General features: G+C 36.1%; 1 protein-coding gene across 1 annotated transcript in view; it reads right to left on the bottom strand.

Moving 5' to 3' along the window:
- GABBR2 (gamma-aminobutyric acid type B receptor subunit 2) overlaps positions 1–14,250 on the bottom strand; it is a 477,500-nt gene that overhangs the window by 237,194 nt on the left and 226,056 nt on the right. Inside the window, exons 5-7 of the mRNA XM_064506758.1 lie at positions 9,916–9,981; positions 2,816–3,007; positions 1,453–1,689 (exon numbers count right to left, since the gene is read on the bottom strand). Coding sequence (XP_064362828.1) covers positions 1,453–1,689; positions 2,816–3,007; positions 9,916–9,981 — 495 coding nt within the window. The remainder of the gene's footprint in view (positions 1–1,452; positions 1,690–2,815; positions 3,008–9,915; positions 9,982–14,250) is intronic.

Below are 14,250 nucleotides of genomic sequence, written 5' to 3'. Positions count from 1 at the left end.
TTATAGTTGTCATTGATTGAGAGTTTTACTAATGCTCCTCCACATAAGAGCCACAGCAGTCCTGCTGTGGATGAAATGGGATTGCACAATTCTTTTACTGAAGCCTTGAGCCAAATTCAGTGCAAAAAGAAAGCAAAATTTATATTGCCCAGGCAATTGTAATATTCTAGTATTGCATGGTCATATGATTGTTTTTTACTTGCAAATTCTAAATGCATTGCACAGTTTTACCTTAATACAAAACATAGGCTTCTTCGGTAATTAACAAGTATACCAAAAAGTTGAGCCTGCATTCATTGCTGATGTCTCTACTTAGATATTTCTTCCTCAAAACAATTTCTGACTTGCACCTTAACCTTAGTTCTGCTACTTCAACATGTTTTGAGGTCATCTGATATCCAAGATGATTTAAATTAATTTGGGGATGGAATCTGACAAGCTGCTGCACAGAGGCAGAGAATATGCCGGCTTTCTGCATGCCCCTGCTGAAAAGAGATGTTTAAAAGTGTTCGCTCCACAGACCACTGAAATACATATTACTTTAAAACTCTCATCTAGCCACTTTGCAGGTCAAGTACGCTGCATAACAAAGTGGGTTAACAGTAGGTTCTCTCATTTGCTGTTTTGGGGAACTGTGAAGGCCATTCTCCCTGAAACAGAGTCTGTTTAGTCTCTTTGTGAAGGAGTATGACTCTGCACGTTCTTGAACACAGACACGTACCTTTAACTTCTGACCGAAGTCTCCTAAAAATGATCAAGTAATTAAAAAATTTTAGGGCCACATTGCTATTGCCTGTTTTACTCTGTTAAAAAGCAGAAGTAATTTTTTAAAAAATAAAGAGTTTCTACAAATTTACAATGATATAATTAAAAACAAAATGAGGTTGTTACTATATGTGACTAGCTCTTCAGTTGCAATGGACATGCTTTGTACTTTACGGTGATAAAATTCAATTTTAAATAAAAGTGAATGATTACTGAAATATGTTGGGGCAATTTCTAGAAGGTACAGCACTAGGGTTGGAGACAGTAGTGCACTGTAGTCTATTACTTTAAAAAAGAGGGAAATAGGAGGTATTTTCAGACCATGTCCCAGCTATTCCTCACTACTAAAACAATCACTGAAAAGGTCGCTGCAGCTTGCAGCAGCTGTGGCTCCCCTGAGACTGCTCTGAATTGTTAATTCAGATCATATCCATGCTTAAGACTCTGATAAATGAGGAATCATGCAGTGTCATCCCTTGGCATCACAAGACAGGTGATAAGATTCTCAAGGCATCTACAGTAATTTTGAAGGTAATGTAGAACTAAGAAAGCTCTGAAAATATAAGAAATACACAACTAACTTTCTTTTTCAAAAGTATCTAACATGTTATGCTTGCTTCAGCTACTGACTTCGGAAAAAAAAAAACAGAACTCCTCTACCCCCACAAATCACTGATTAGGACTTACCGTTACTCCAAAGAAGTTGGTTTCATTCATAGCATCCAGAAAAATTTTGCCAAGTTTGTGGTTTGTATAGTTAAAATCCTCAATTTTTTGGTGCTTGTTGGTAGCATTAAGATACTTCATTGCCCGCTGCAGGGTCTTGGCAATCACCCATATTCCATCATAGGCATAACCATGAAATTTGCTGGACTGCCCATCTCCCCGCTTAGCATTATATTCCTTTTCATACTGCTGTGGAGTCTGCAGAGGAGAAAAGCTTCAGTTTTACTTCAGGACTTTTTTACATTTTACAGATTTGGGTTCAAACCTACACCTTGAACTGCACCCTTCATTTTACAGACATGCATCACTAATACGGAAAAGATCTTCAAAGCAATAGTTAAGAAAGAATTTAAAATTCCAAAAAGATGTGTGCTGCTTGAATTGCAAGATGATGGTGAGGCTGAGAAGGAGGACCTAGGAGAAAGAGATACCATAAAAAACAGTTGTTCTGTTTTTCTATATGAAGGATAACTTGGTTTATTTTGCTTTCATACAAAAAGCTTGAGTTCAACCAAAGCCATCAGCCTGGAGTGCACATTGCTGAGCCATAATGAGAGAACAAGTCTGTATCACTGTGAATTAGTGGTCTGATTACATCCTAAAGAATCATATGAATTAAATAACTATCACTTAAATAACCACATTTATTTGAGTGACAATTTGTTTTACAAGTTTACCAGGGTCTTCATGGAGTGCTCTCTTATGAGAATGAGTTGCCTGTTGTTTGTAAAGTTGCCTTCCATGCTCACTCAGCAAGGCATGAACGTCAATAGAAGCAAAATCAGGCACATTTATTCATTGACTAAAATGTGCATGTATTTTTTCTGTGATAAGACATTATGTACTTTATGGAAATACCACATATTTGCATATTGAAAATAAGGCCCCACACAGTTCTGATGCACAAATCATCAATGAAGTTAGCCATTTGCAGGATTAAGGTTAAACAGGATATACAAGGGTATTAAATAGCATGCATAAAGGTTTCTGTTCCTCTGATCAACTATTTAACTTGACATGATGCAGCATGTGAGTGCAGAATGTAATTTTGGAACTTTTACTGTGTATATAAAAGTAAGGTGCATAGAGGACAGATGGGGCAAGGAAATTTACTGCTTCCTCACCCTGTAGAAAACATGAACGGACTTCTACATATTTAAAAATTTCAAACCACAGGAAAGATGAAAATAATAACAATGACTGGCAGCTCTCTTTGCAGAAGAACTCTTCAGCCTAACCTCCCTCCTCTGTATTCTGCTATGTCAAGAAGCTGGTGAGATCACTGACTGTATTTGGAGGAAATATTTGGAGGAAAAATACTAACCCTGCCTGATATGGTCTTTATTACTTTTGTACTGAGAGGCTCAAAATCCACTCCAATATAACCTTCCATAGCAGCAAGAATGTTTTTGCTGAGACACTGTGATGAATTAATCCAGGATTCCCACCAGAGGTTTTCATACCATCCAGGAATAATCCACTGATATTTGCTGCCATACATTTCTTCATCATAAGCCTGCAATGATAGAAAAATAAAACAGTTAATAGGCATTGAAGCTGACATATTGAACATAAAAATAATTGCTTTCTGTTGATGTTTTTACATTATTAATGAAATCATAGCATAATTGAAGGATACAAGTATTTAGAATGATGTAGAATAACCACTTGCTAACAATGAAGCTCCTTTCCTTAAAATTCAGGTTCTCAAGAAGAGAATTTCATTAAAACTGTTTTTCTTCCAAAAATTGATTTATTCAAAACCAGAAGAATGAAACATTGGTTTCTAAAATGGAGAGAGAGAATGAGGAAAACCGGCAAAAGGCACAGTTATTCTTTAAGGAATTCTCCATAACACAGCTATAACATGATCGGGAGGATTAGCATGCTACCATGTTTAAGCTAAATTATCAGCTTAAAGATCACATAAAACAGCACCAGGTAAATAAGAAAATAACTTGCAGCCTAGACATCATCAAATATGAATGATGTGACTGTGATGAAATAGAAAGCACTCTAGGATACAGGTCATTAAGTAAGCACTGTCTTCTGCATAGTATAAATCAATATTAAACTGACAAAGCAAGCAAATCTCTGGAATATTTTTTTTGCAAGAAATTTCTTAAGCTAGAATTCTATACTGCTTAAATACTGAATACAGCCCACAGTACTGCAAAATACTGAGGCGATGAGTATTGTCTCTAAATACACAGTAGACACATATAACAAGAAACAAAACTGCTTTATTAGTCAGGCACTTATGCTGTTGCACCTGAAAAGCTGATCTTCCACTCATAATACACACTCTTTGTAAGTAAAGGCAACTTGTATTGCGAAGAGTGTTCCAGGATAAAATTAGCAGATTTTATCTCAAAAATTTCTCTCACTGTCTTCCTGTAACTGGGTATTTTTCTTTTGACATTTCAGTCAGATGCCCCTTCAAAACAAGTTTTTATGCTTCTTTATTTCTTAATATAAACAATATTGGAGATACAAGGCATACTTATAAGAGAAAATAGATTCCAATCATTAGAAGTACATGTGCAACCTTTAAGTTCTTACCTGGAAAACCTTTAAATCTCAGCAGAAAATATCACACCAGTAGAAGGAGGATATTATGAGAATGCAAACATGACATATTAATCATTCAAAACTCAATTGTTTTGAAAAGTATCCTAAAGATCATCTCAAAGGCCCAGTAGATACATAAAGATGAATAGTAAGAAATAGGAAATAGGACAGCCTCCTAAATACATTAATATCCAAATTAAAGTTAGGCTTTAAATCTGCAGAGGCTATTATAATGGTGCTGACTTGTACAAAGCAATTTTGTTTGGCCCCTCATTGCCAGAGTTCTTGTTCAGCCAAATTTCATGCATTGCATAAGGTGCTGCTTGCAAATGCTCCTGTCCGAAACTCAGTGTCTTGCATCTCCTGCCTTACATATTCCACAATCTGCATCATTTGTTTGTCTTTATAACTTTCACCAATTCTACCTTTCCAGCAACACATCTGCTTTTGTCCTCCTGCCCACTTCTGTTCCTGCTGCAGCTGTGGTGACATGGCATCCCATGTCCAGCTGTAAGGAAAACAGCAAACCCATCCTGTAATGCTTTTTGATGTTGAAAAATGTTTCCATTACATAATGAGGTGAATCAAGACCTTTCAAGTGAAGTCTTTTGTTTTCATTTTTTAAATCTCCAAGGACACAAATTAACACACAACTGAGCTTTATAGACAAGGACAACCTTCAGTAGCTTCTTCTGCCATATTCAGATCAAAGTATCAAATCATGTCTTACCAGAAAGCATCGGCTACATATTATTCTGAAATTGGAGCTGCTGGACATACTCTGTTTGCACAAGCACTTGAGCCTATTTTCTGCATAATCTGTAAATGTCTTGGAATACAGGCTGAAAATTTTCAAAATGGCCAGAAATTCCATCCTGGAGGCAAGAGATCATTCCTAACAAAGTTTCATTGAAACGGGCACATTCCTGCAAGATGAATTTGGTTACATATCTAGATTTTGCTAAATAAATTCACTTTAAACACTGAGAACTCTCCACTCCACATCTGGAGGAAGGTTAGAGTTTAAAGAGTAGTCTGGGAAAGCCAGAAGAGGGAGGAAAAAAGCTGGCTTCCCCAAACAGTGCACCTCGACCATGCAGTCATTTTTATAGAGACAACACGGACAGTGATAAGTCATTTCAGTATTTGGGTTCCCAAAGAGTTCAAATTTATTTTAAAATAATGTGTTTTTTGCCACCACTTCCTCCCTGTTTATTCTGCTGAATGGAGATGATATTGATGCTTGAAAGGTACATTTCCTTGACTTGAAGTATGTAGATCTTTCCTGATCTGTTCAAATACATACAGGTCACCTCTCACAGGTTTTAGTTTCTAAGCGGAAGATTTGTTGGCACACAAGAGCAGGACAAAGAAGGTTTATAACTGCTTTGTACTGTCAGACAGCATAAAGTAGCCACAGTGTCTACTCTAATCTTTCCTGCTTGCTCTATCTAGGCTGCAAATCCTAGAAGTGTGATTCAGGTAGTCAGGAAACTGTCCTCAACATTTTCTGCCCTTATGAGACTGTGTTTTGTATTTTTTTTTAACTTTTCATTCTTGTTTGAATCCATAAAGAGATTCTTATTTAGAATGCAAATTATTTTAGAAATGCAAAGTGCTTGGGGAGATAGAGGTTCTGGCTCTGTACTTTATACACATATTCTGCCGCTGGCCTTTCTGTCACAAGCTCACAATAATAATAACAGACCTACTGCCCCAAAACTGTCCAAAGAATAGATGGAATGATCAATGGAATACTTCTACTTTTATAATGGCTGTAATTAAATGCTAGCTGCTATTTACCCAAGTTTTAATAACTATGTTTTAGCTGAGCCTCAAAACAATTAGATACAGCAGCTTTTAATAACCTGCCAAAATTAAATCTAGTTTCTAAGAAGTGTATTATGCTTAAGCTTTTGATTAATTATGACTATACAGCAAGTATGAAGAAGTTGTTTTGTTCCATTAAGGACATAAGGAAGTCAGGAGAAAGGAAAAAGTAGCAGGCACAATATACTTCTTAAAGAGACCTTTGCTATTAATCATTAGTTAATTTTAGCATAAGCAAATTAACAGAATTACTTTTAAGTTATGAAATGATTAATTATTCAGTGAGTAAGGGGTGAAAGTTTGGGGAGGATACACTATATTATTCTCACATAACAGAGAACTTGAACTCGTTGTAAAAGTATATTGCAACATGGCTTTAACTGTGAAGTTGTTCTCAGTGTGTCCTCAGTGATTTCGAATCTTTCCTTCAATTGTGTTGCAAAATGGGCTTAAGTTATTCTAAATAGTAGCAACACATATTCATAAAAAACTAAAGGTTTTCTTTGCTGGTGCTGAAACTGTAACTCATATGCAAATGAAAGTCTGCTCCATCGATCAAAAAACCCAGCAGCATCAACAAAATAAACTTCAGTCTAAAAGGAACCATTTTTACATACTGCACAACAAGACTTTGCTCTTACTTTGCTCCACTTCATTCTTACTTAAACTTTTGCCTCTGATAATGGAACAATAACACTGAACACCATTAGGATTTTATCTGCAAGCTACTTTTTTGCATACTTATTTCAAACTATTCATGATATCTAAAACAAAGCATACAGCATATTTGGTCACAACATATGTACAGAATGCTATTTAAATAACAGAGATAGACAGACCAGAGAGAAAATATAATAAGCAAGCCAGAAAAATTGAGAGAAATAGTAATGTCTCTTACTAGCCAGAGAAAGTGAGTGTTGCTTTCAACATAGCAGATTTGGAGTCTGAAATCAAGTGGAAATCAAAGAGCTGAATCACTTCAGCCTAGGTAAGAGAACTTTCTATGTGTAGTAAACAAATACTAGTATACCATCCAAAAGCAGCTGCAAAGTCTTACCCCCATTAAATTACCATAATCTTTCAGTCATGTCGGCATGGACACATACTGTCTACCACCCCTGCAAGAATGCCTGCAGACTTCTGAATCTCAATGTACATTCATCTGTTTCTTATTAAAACACAGCTCACATTTAATTCCAAAAGAGACACTCCGCAGTAAAACTCCATCAGTCATCCTGTCTTTTTGTATCAAAAGCCTGCTTTAAATTATTATTAAATATTTACTAATATTTACACATATGCACTGACCTACATGTAATATTCATCTTCCTAATTGTCCTCAGCCAGACAATTATATCAACCAGGCATCAGTCTTGATGTGTGCAGTGGCTATATTGCATTATCCCTACACCTTAAAGATGGTTGGCAAAATTCCCACCAATAATTTTCTAAAACAAAAATTTCTGCGGAATTGAATTTTTTGGGGGAAGATAGTTCAGTTTAATGTTAATCCTGCCTCAAATGAAAAAATTGAGGTCTGTTCAGCACATTTAGTTCACCATTTTGATTGTCAAAGTGATAAGTTTTGAGGAAAATACACAAATTTCTCTTCCATTAATAATATCAAACTTAACCCACTGAGATGAAAACAACATTAAAAAGTTAAGATTTCCCACAGAACTGAAATTGTTTACTGTTTTTGGCACTAGTTTTAAATGAATAACAAAGCTTACTTCAGTCATTGTAGGCAACTCCTGTTAATATCACTGAGGCCTAAATCAGTCCTGTCACATTCTTAAAACTTTACCACTGAATTAGACTATCTTTTAGTGAATTTATATTTTAGTTATGTGCTCTGCACTTGTGTGTGTGTGGGGGGTGTGGGTGGGTGGGTGGCAATAGCCAGCTAAAAGAAAAGAGCATAAAAACCCTAACGGAGATCCTGAAGAGACCTCAAAGCATATGACTATTGAATCTGACCAGGGAACTACAGCAGACTTTAAAGATATTCCCACTTACATAAATTATTAGCAAATAATATTCAGGTTATAACAACCATCAGGAAAAAACAAACAAACAAAAAAAACCACCCTTGCCCTAGTACAACAGCACCTTACTTTAAACAAATCCAAAGCCTGTGTCTGGCTGGCATCAGTCCCTATCCTGCAAAATATAACAGGGAATCATAAATGAAATCTGTCTGAAACTAAACCTGGGAAGGAGGCCTAAAAAACTTGGCATATGAAAATTATTGTGCTCTTAGATACCTCAACATAGTTGTAGGAGTGCATGAGTCAACAACATATGACTGACAACAAGGTTACTGACATATTGGAGTGCCTTAACGTATAAATGGCCTACTTTGAACTGCCCTCTCCTGCATTTGGTCTGCTATTGAAATTAACATACAGTTACTTTTATAAAAGCCTGAATACATGATCTCTCAGATTTCTTCAGGCTCTAGAAAAAGTCACGTTATTATTTTTGATATCAATGTACATTAGAAGCAGCCATAACTCTTGACACAGCTCTGAGTTATGCATGCTTCCCTCATTAGTACCAAACCGTTACTGTAGAAAGCTACACTGGGCATTCATGTGAAAGAGACATCCCCCACCTTAAATCCTTCGGACTAGAGTGGTACAGATAAGAGGACACCATGCCCCTCCAAGGATTTCTAGGATGAGACAGTAACCTCACAGCACTCAGACCTGGGAAAGAACTGTGGAGGAAGCAAACTAGATACTAAGGACAGTGGCATAAGTGACCCCAATTTCTTTCCTAACGTTAGGACAGAGGACAGTTCTGACCAGGAGCCTTCAGCTGGGAAATGCAGCCCAACGTCAGGAGGTCCATGGAGGATCCAGGCAACAAAAGGAACATTCTTTCTTGCAGGAATGGAAAAATGGGATATTATCTCTGTCATTCCAGTTTAAATGCTGAAACAAAAAGACCTATATACAAAGACAGATCATAGATGAGAAGAATGAAAAAGAAAACAATTCCTTCCATTTCCTGTTGGATGTAAACAGATTTTGTTCCTTCCAAATATACACTACAACATCTCCTTTCCAAAATTTTGCCAGCAACTCTGTCAGCTGGTGAATAAGAGCCAACATGTGTCCAAGGCACATGTAGTTTGAACTTTTGCTTTTCCCTTCTGCCCTTAGGTAGATAACTTTGCCTATGTGAATACTAAAAGACTATCCTCTGAAATTTAGATGCTATCATTTTTGCTTTTCCATTATATTTTTGTGTTCTTAGCTCAGAGAGGATAATTAGTAATTTAGACTAATGATTCAATATCAATAAAAATTTAGATGATTAAAATCTGCTTGTTTGGGATCTTTTTTTTTTTTTTTTTTGAACAGATACAAGTAAAGATCCATATCTTGCTACTCCTACTTCAATGGCAACCAGACTACACAAGTGTGCACAACAGAACTGTTGTGGATATGAGAAAATTATATATGCTGGTCCTACTATATTCCTTTTAATTCATATATCTTTCCTTTTTTTACAAAATAATATTCTTATTAAGAATATGTCAGATGAGTATAGCAGTCAGGAGTGAATGATGACTATACAGCTAGCAACATTTTGGGTAGCAGAAATCAGGGTTGCTTGTTTAGTTAGCATGTATGGTGGCTATTTGAATTTCTTATTCTGACAAAGCAAAACATTCCAGAATACATGCATGCAGACATTACCACTAGAATACAGCTCTTGGACAAGATTCAAATCTTGCAATTCTCTGCATCTGTTACTACATTTACAAGTGTTTCCTAGGATCGGACATGAAGGCAACTACTAAAGCTCAGTTTGGCATTTAATCTTATTACAATGAGGACAGGCTAACCAGTAAGCCCATGCCTAAATTCCACTGAAATCAAGTGCAGAAGTATTTTATTGAAACAGAAATGTAATTGCTTCTCTTGAGCTGAACCATATAAAAAAAATGTTTCTGTTCTAATATATGGTTTATTCAAATGTAATGAATTCTTTATTCTGATATTTACTTACACAGCAGAAAACTTTCACTGCCATTTCCTCATCAAACTGGCCAAGGATTATCCGAACATCATTACCCTGTAGATAAAATAAGATGCATGGAAGTTAAATACAGTCACAGCCTTTCCAGAAACTACTTCAAAGTATTTCTAATTCGAGGAATCTGATTCAGCCATACTTATACAGACTGAAGAGAGCATTACATTCTGAGCTGGACAGTGAAATCATGTAGACAATTACAGCTTTGCAGATTACAGCTGCAGGCAATGGAATTCATTCAGAACTCTCCTATTTTCTACAAGTTCAAGATCTTGAACCACTGCAAGAGAGAAGAGCTGAAGTACTTGAAGAAAATGATTAAGGAATTGCATTGCTATTGCTAATGAGACTAAAATTGTAATATTTATCTTGCTAGATATGACTATTCAAAAATACTAAAATATCAAATTTGTATGTCCTGTAAGATTTCTTCTTTTAATATTAATTTCGTATGTTAAAAAAGCTGAAAATATGTATTTTTCACTGTTTATATTAACTAACGATGTAAAGTTAAGGAGCTGGAGATTTGTAAATGAGATAAAATGCATTCATATTAGGCCTGCTTTGGTAATTACTAAAGGTTTTATTCATTCAACATTTCTTCTCCAGGCTCTATAACAAACTGTTAATCCCTCCTCTCTGCCTCCCTCCTACCCACACATCAAAAAAAAGTCATCCATACTTTGAGAATCTATGACTGAAGTCAAAAGAGATCATTTTACTTTCCTATTTAGTAGCATATAACAAAATATTTCTTAATTCAGGAAGATATAGGAAAATATTTCTTTGGGAACTGGACTAGCTTTTTTTTCCACATGTGAAAAATTAGTACCAGCACTTATAAAACATAGAAAAGATAACTTTTTATGATTTAATGCTACTTTTTATTTCACACAAAAGCTGGGGTCACAGTAGCAGCTTGAACGAACAGGATTTTCATTTCTCTTATAAAATATATGGTTAGAATAGTAATTCTAATTACTAATAGCTCTTTTCCTCTCCAAGGAAAGAAAAAGAATCAGATGATTCAGTCTGAATTTAAGTGGTGGAAGACATTTCAGTTTTAATTAAATCACTTGATCAAATATTTTCAGTTTAGTAATTCCAGTGTTTATTTCTTGTTCAGCAGAAAACATTGTGATGGCCAGTGCAGGAAGACACTAGAATGCCTCTGAAATTAAATTCATGAGATTAACATCACTCTTAGCATGGATAAAATCATAAAGTGCATATTTTGCTTTTCTCATTCTGAATCTGTGTAGTTCAGATAGTAAGCTTATTTCTATTTATTTTTATACTTCGCCAGAAAGCGATAAAGTAATATAAATTTTTTTGAAACAGATTAGATTTGTTTCAAATAAATCTAATGAGGTCATATGTAGTTAAACAAACATATTACACAAATTATGCTAAGTATGATAGTACTTTTCTTACATTACAGGTTTTGTAATAAAAAATAGATTTATGAATGGTGTATCAAAGTCTATCTGTCCATTATTTTTCACACTTTAACAATTATTCTGGACACTTTTGGAACTCTGTCTCTGCATTTCCTGACTTCTATGAATATAAAAATCACAGCTTTAATGTTATCCTTGAAAAAGAGTAGCAAAAGCAGTTGAAAAAAAATGATACTGTTAGCATTGAGCTATTAAACCCCAAAATTGAATATTTTCCTTTTCAGTTTATAACATGACAAGAATCAATTTTAAAAATGGAATATGCAGCCTCACAGTTTAAGGGCACCACAGACAGTCGGTAGGGTGTAGAGAAAAAGTCCACAGTGCATGTGCCCACTGGTGTGACACTGTCTTCAAACTGAAGGCTTAGGGCCTGTGATCACATGTACCAAGACATCACTTCTGCCTGCTAATCACATAAAACACAGTACACTCCCCACTATTATTTTATTGCAAAATACTATGAAAACTTTGTAATCCGTCCTATTTTTTCCCCAGAAATATCCTAGTCTTTTTCAATATCCTCATAGGCTACTAGTAGAAGACAGAATTGTCTTATACTAGTATCATTGTGCAATTAGTTTGGCAATAGCACTCAGACCCAAATCTTGCATGAGTATATTTTTCTACCATTCTTTTTATCTATAGGCATGAAAGGAAACAGTCAGTCATACAGCTTCTCTTCAAAGCGTTTCTTATATATGGCATAGCACAGCACCTGTTCTAGTACGGACAGCAATCCTATTTTCAAACACATTCTGCAAACACCCAAGCAAACAGGTAGATTTTCTAATTTGTCCAGCTGTCAGCAGTTCCCACTTCTGAAAATCTGGCCATCTCAAAATCTAACTGAGAATCTCAGGGAAGCTGGATTTTCTGTTGGGCAGGAATCCCCCATTCCGTCATGGGCTGAGGTTCTACTGCCAGAGCAGGCAACCTGGAATGTGTGAGAAATGCATCTGAACCAAGTTCTTTGAATCCTGATGCACGAGGTCAAAGGGAGCTATGGCTTCACGGCTTGACTAGCCCTTGTTTTCTGTCATCCTTGACTGAACGAAGAAGGAATATCCAAACATGCTTCTGCTTAAATTCTTGGATTTCCATGTTATACATAAATTACTGTTTTTGAAGCATGCAGTATAGTAAGGAGGACATTAATACATCTTTGTTCACTAGAAGATTTCAATGGTGTGCAACCGCAAACTCACTGAAGATAAAAAGAAATACTGAATTATCACCTAGTAATGAAGAAGTCATAAGTCTCCTATTTAAGGTACTATACCATAGTGCAATTAAAGACTGAAGCAAAAGGAAGGTGAATTCTCATGTTTTTTCCAAGGACTTAAAAGTTTTAATCCTAATAACGTTCCTTTTCACGTATTTTTAGGTACATGAAAGGATATCTTATGCTAAGAAAGAGAAAGTAGTCTCTGACAGAAACAGGAATCCACACTTCCCCCCAGCACATTCAGGCAGGTGTTAACCCTTTGCAGAGAGAAAAAAATCACAGTCTGGCCAGCAGTTGATCCAAGAAGGTAATGATCAGAGTCAGTAAAAAAAGTGACTGGGAGTAGGACCCAGTGAGAAAAAAAAATGGGCATATGAGGAGGGGAGATGGGAGAGTCCTTTCCTTATGATGATAAGGAAATGGGGTACCAAGCACTGACACTGATTAGGCAAAGGTGGAGCAAATATCTGTGCAAGTAGAATTGAGACCAGGATTGAAATAAGGACCCTGGGAAGAAATGTCAGGATTTTTCAAGAGTATGGCAAATAGGAAGTTTGACAAATAGTCACTGGAGCCAGCAGGACAACCCGAATCTCAGAAAGTTGGCCCAGAGGAGACTGACAGGACAGTCTAGACAAAAGTACTCAAAAGGGAATAAGAAATCAGAGAAGCTTTGGGTATATACATAATATAGCATTGGGTAGACAAGGAATTTGGGATTGGGGTGAAGATTCAGAATGAGGCAGAGATGTTGCTGGGTTAATTGGAGAGTATGGGACAACAAGCTAAAGTTGCCAGTGAATATCTGACAGACTTTGTCCATCTTTTTCTTTTCCCAGCTTCGTAAAGTTGCATCATGAAGAACAATCCATAACTTTAAGCAGTTACTTATGTATGGGAAATCATAAAATATATCAATTGATATCAAAAGATATCAATATGAAGCTGTGAGATGTAGTGCCTGGGATTTTACAGCTTGCGTTTTTAAAAGAGTGGAAAATTCTGTATGCAATTATGTAATTAAGGAATTGTACATTATAACACACATATATAAGGATCTCATTTAAGAAATTCTGCACAATATCTCTTCATCTTCCATGCAGAACATTTTTCCTCTGTTCTGATACACTCCTCACTGAGCCTCTTGCTCCCCAACTCTGTTTTCTGCATACCCCTTCACATTTTTCCAAAATTTGTTCCTGAAGAACTGCATTCAAAATGGCAAACTCAGATTATCTCATGCCAGGATAGGTTTGCTGACTCTGTGCTGCATCAGACACGGAGCTGGACACAGTTCAAATCCCTTACAGAGATTTTTTCTGGATGGATAATGAGGTCTACACTGAAGTTTATCAGAACTGGTCTCCATTTAATGCTTGTGTGTCAGGGTATATTTCCACATTACAGTCTCACCCAAATAGAGACATCATACACTTACTGGTATATAAGGTCCCCCCTCCCCCCTACTTTGGTCACACTGTTAATTGACTATCAACTAGTATAATTTCCTGGCATGGATACACTATTATTTTAGGTCAACCCTCATAGGATTGATGCAAGTTAACACAGTGCAACTCTCTTGTACGGTTCAGAGAAGTCACCCAATGAATGCCAGCAAGG

Source organism: Dromaius novaehollandiae, chromosome 2 (assembly GCF_036370855.1).
Source record: "Dromaius novaehollandiae isolate bDroNov1 chromosome 2, bDroNov1.hap1, whole genome shotgun sequence".
Lineage (NCBI taxonomy): Eukaryota > Metazoa > Chordata > Aves > Casuariiformes > Dromaiidae > Dromaius > Dromaius novaehollandiae.
The sequence above is the reverse complement of the archived record's forward strand: the minus strand, read 5'-3'. Positions and strand labels throughout refer to the sequence as shown.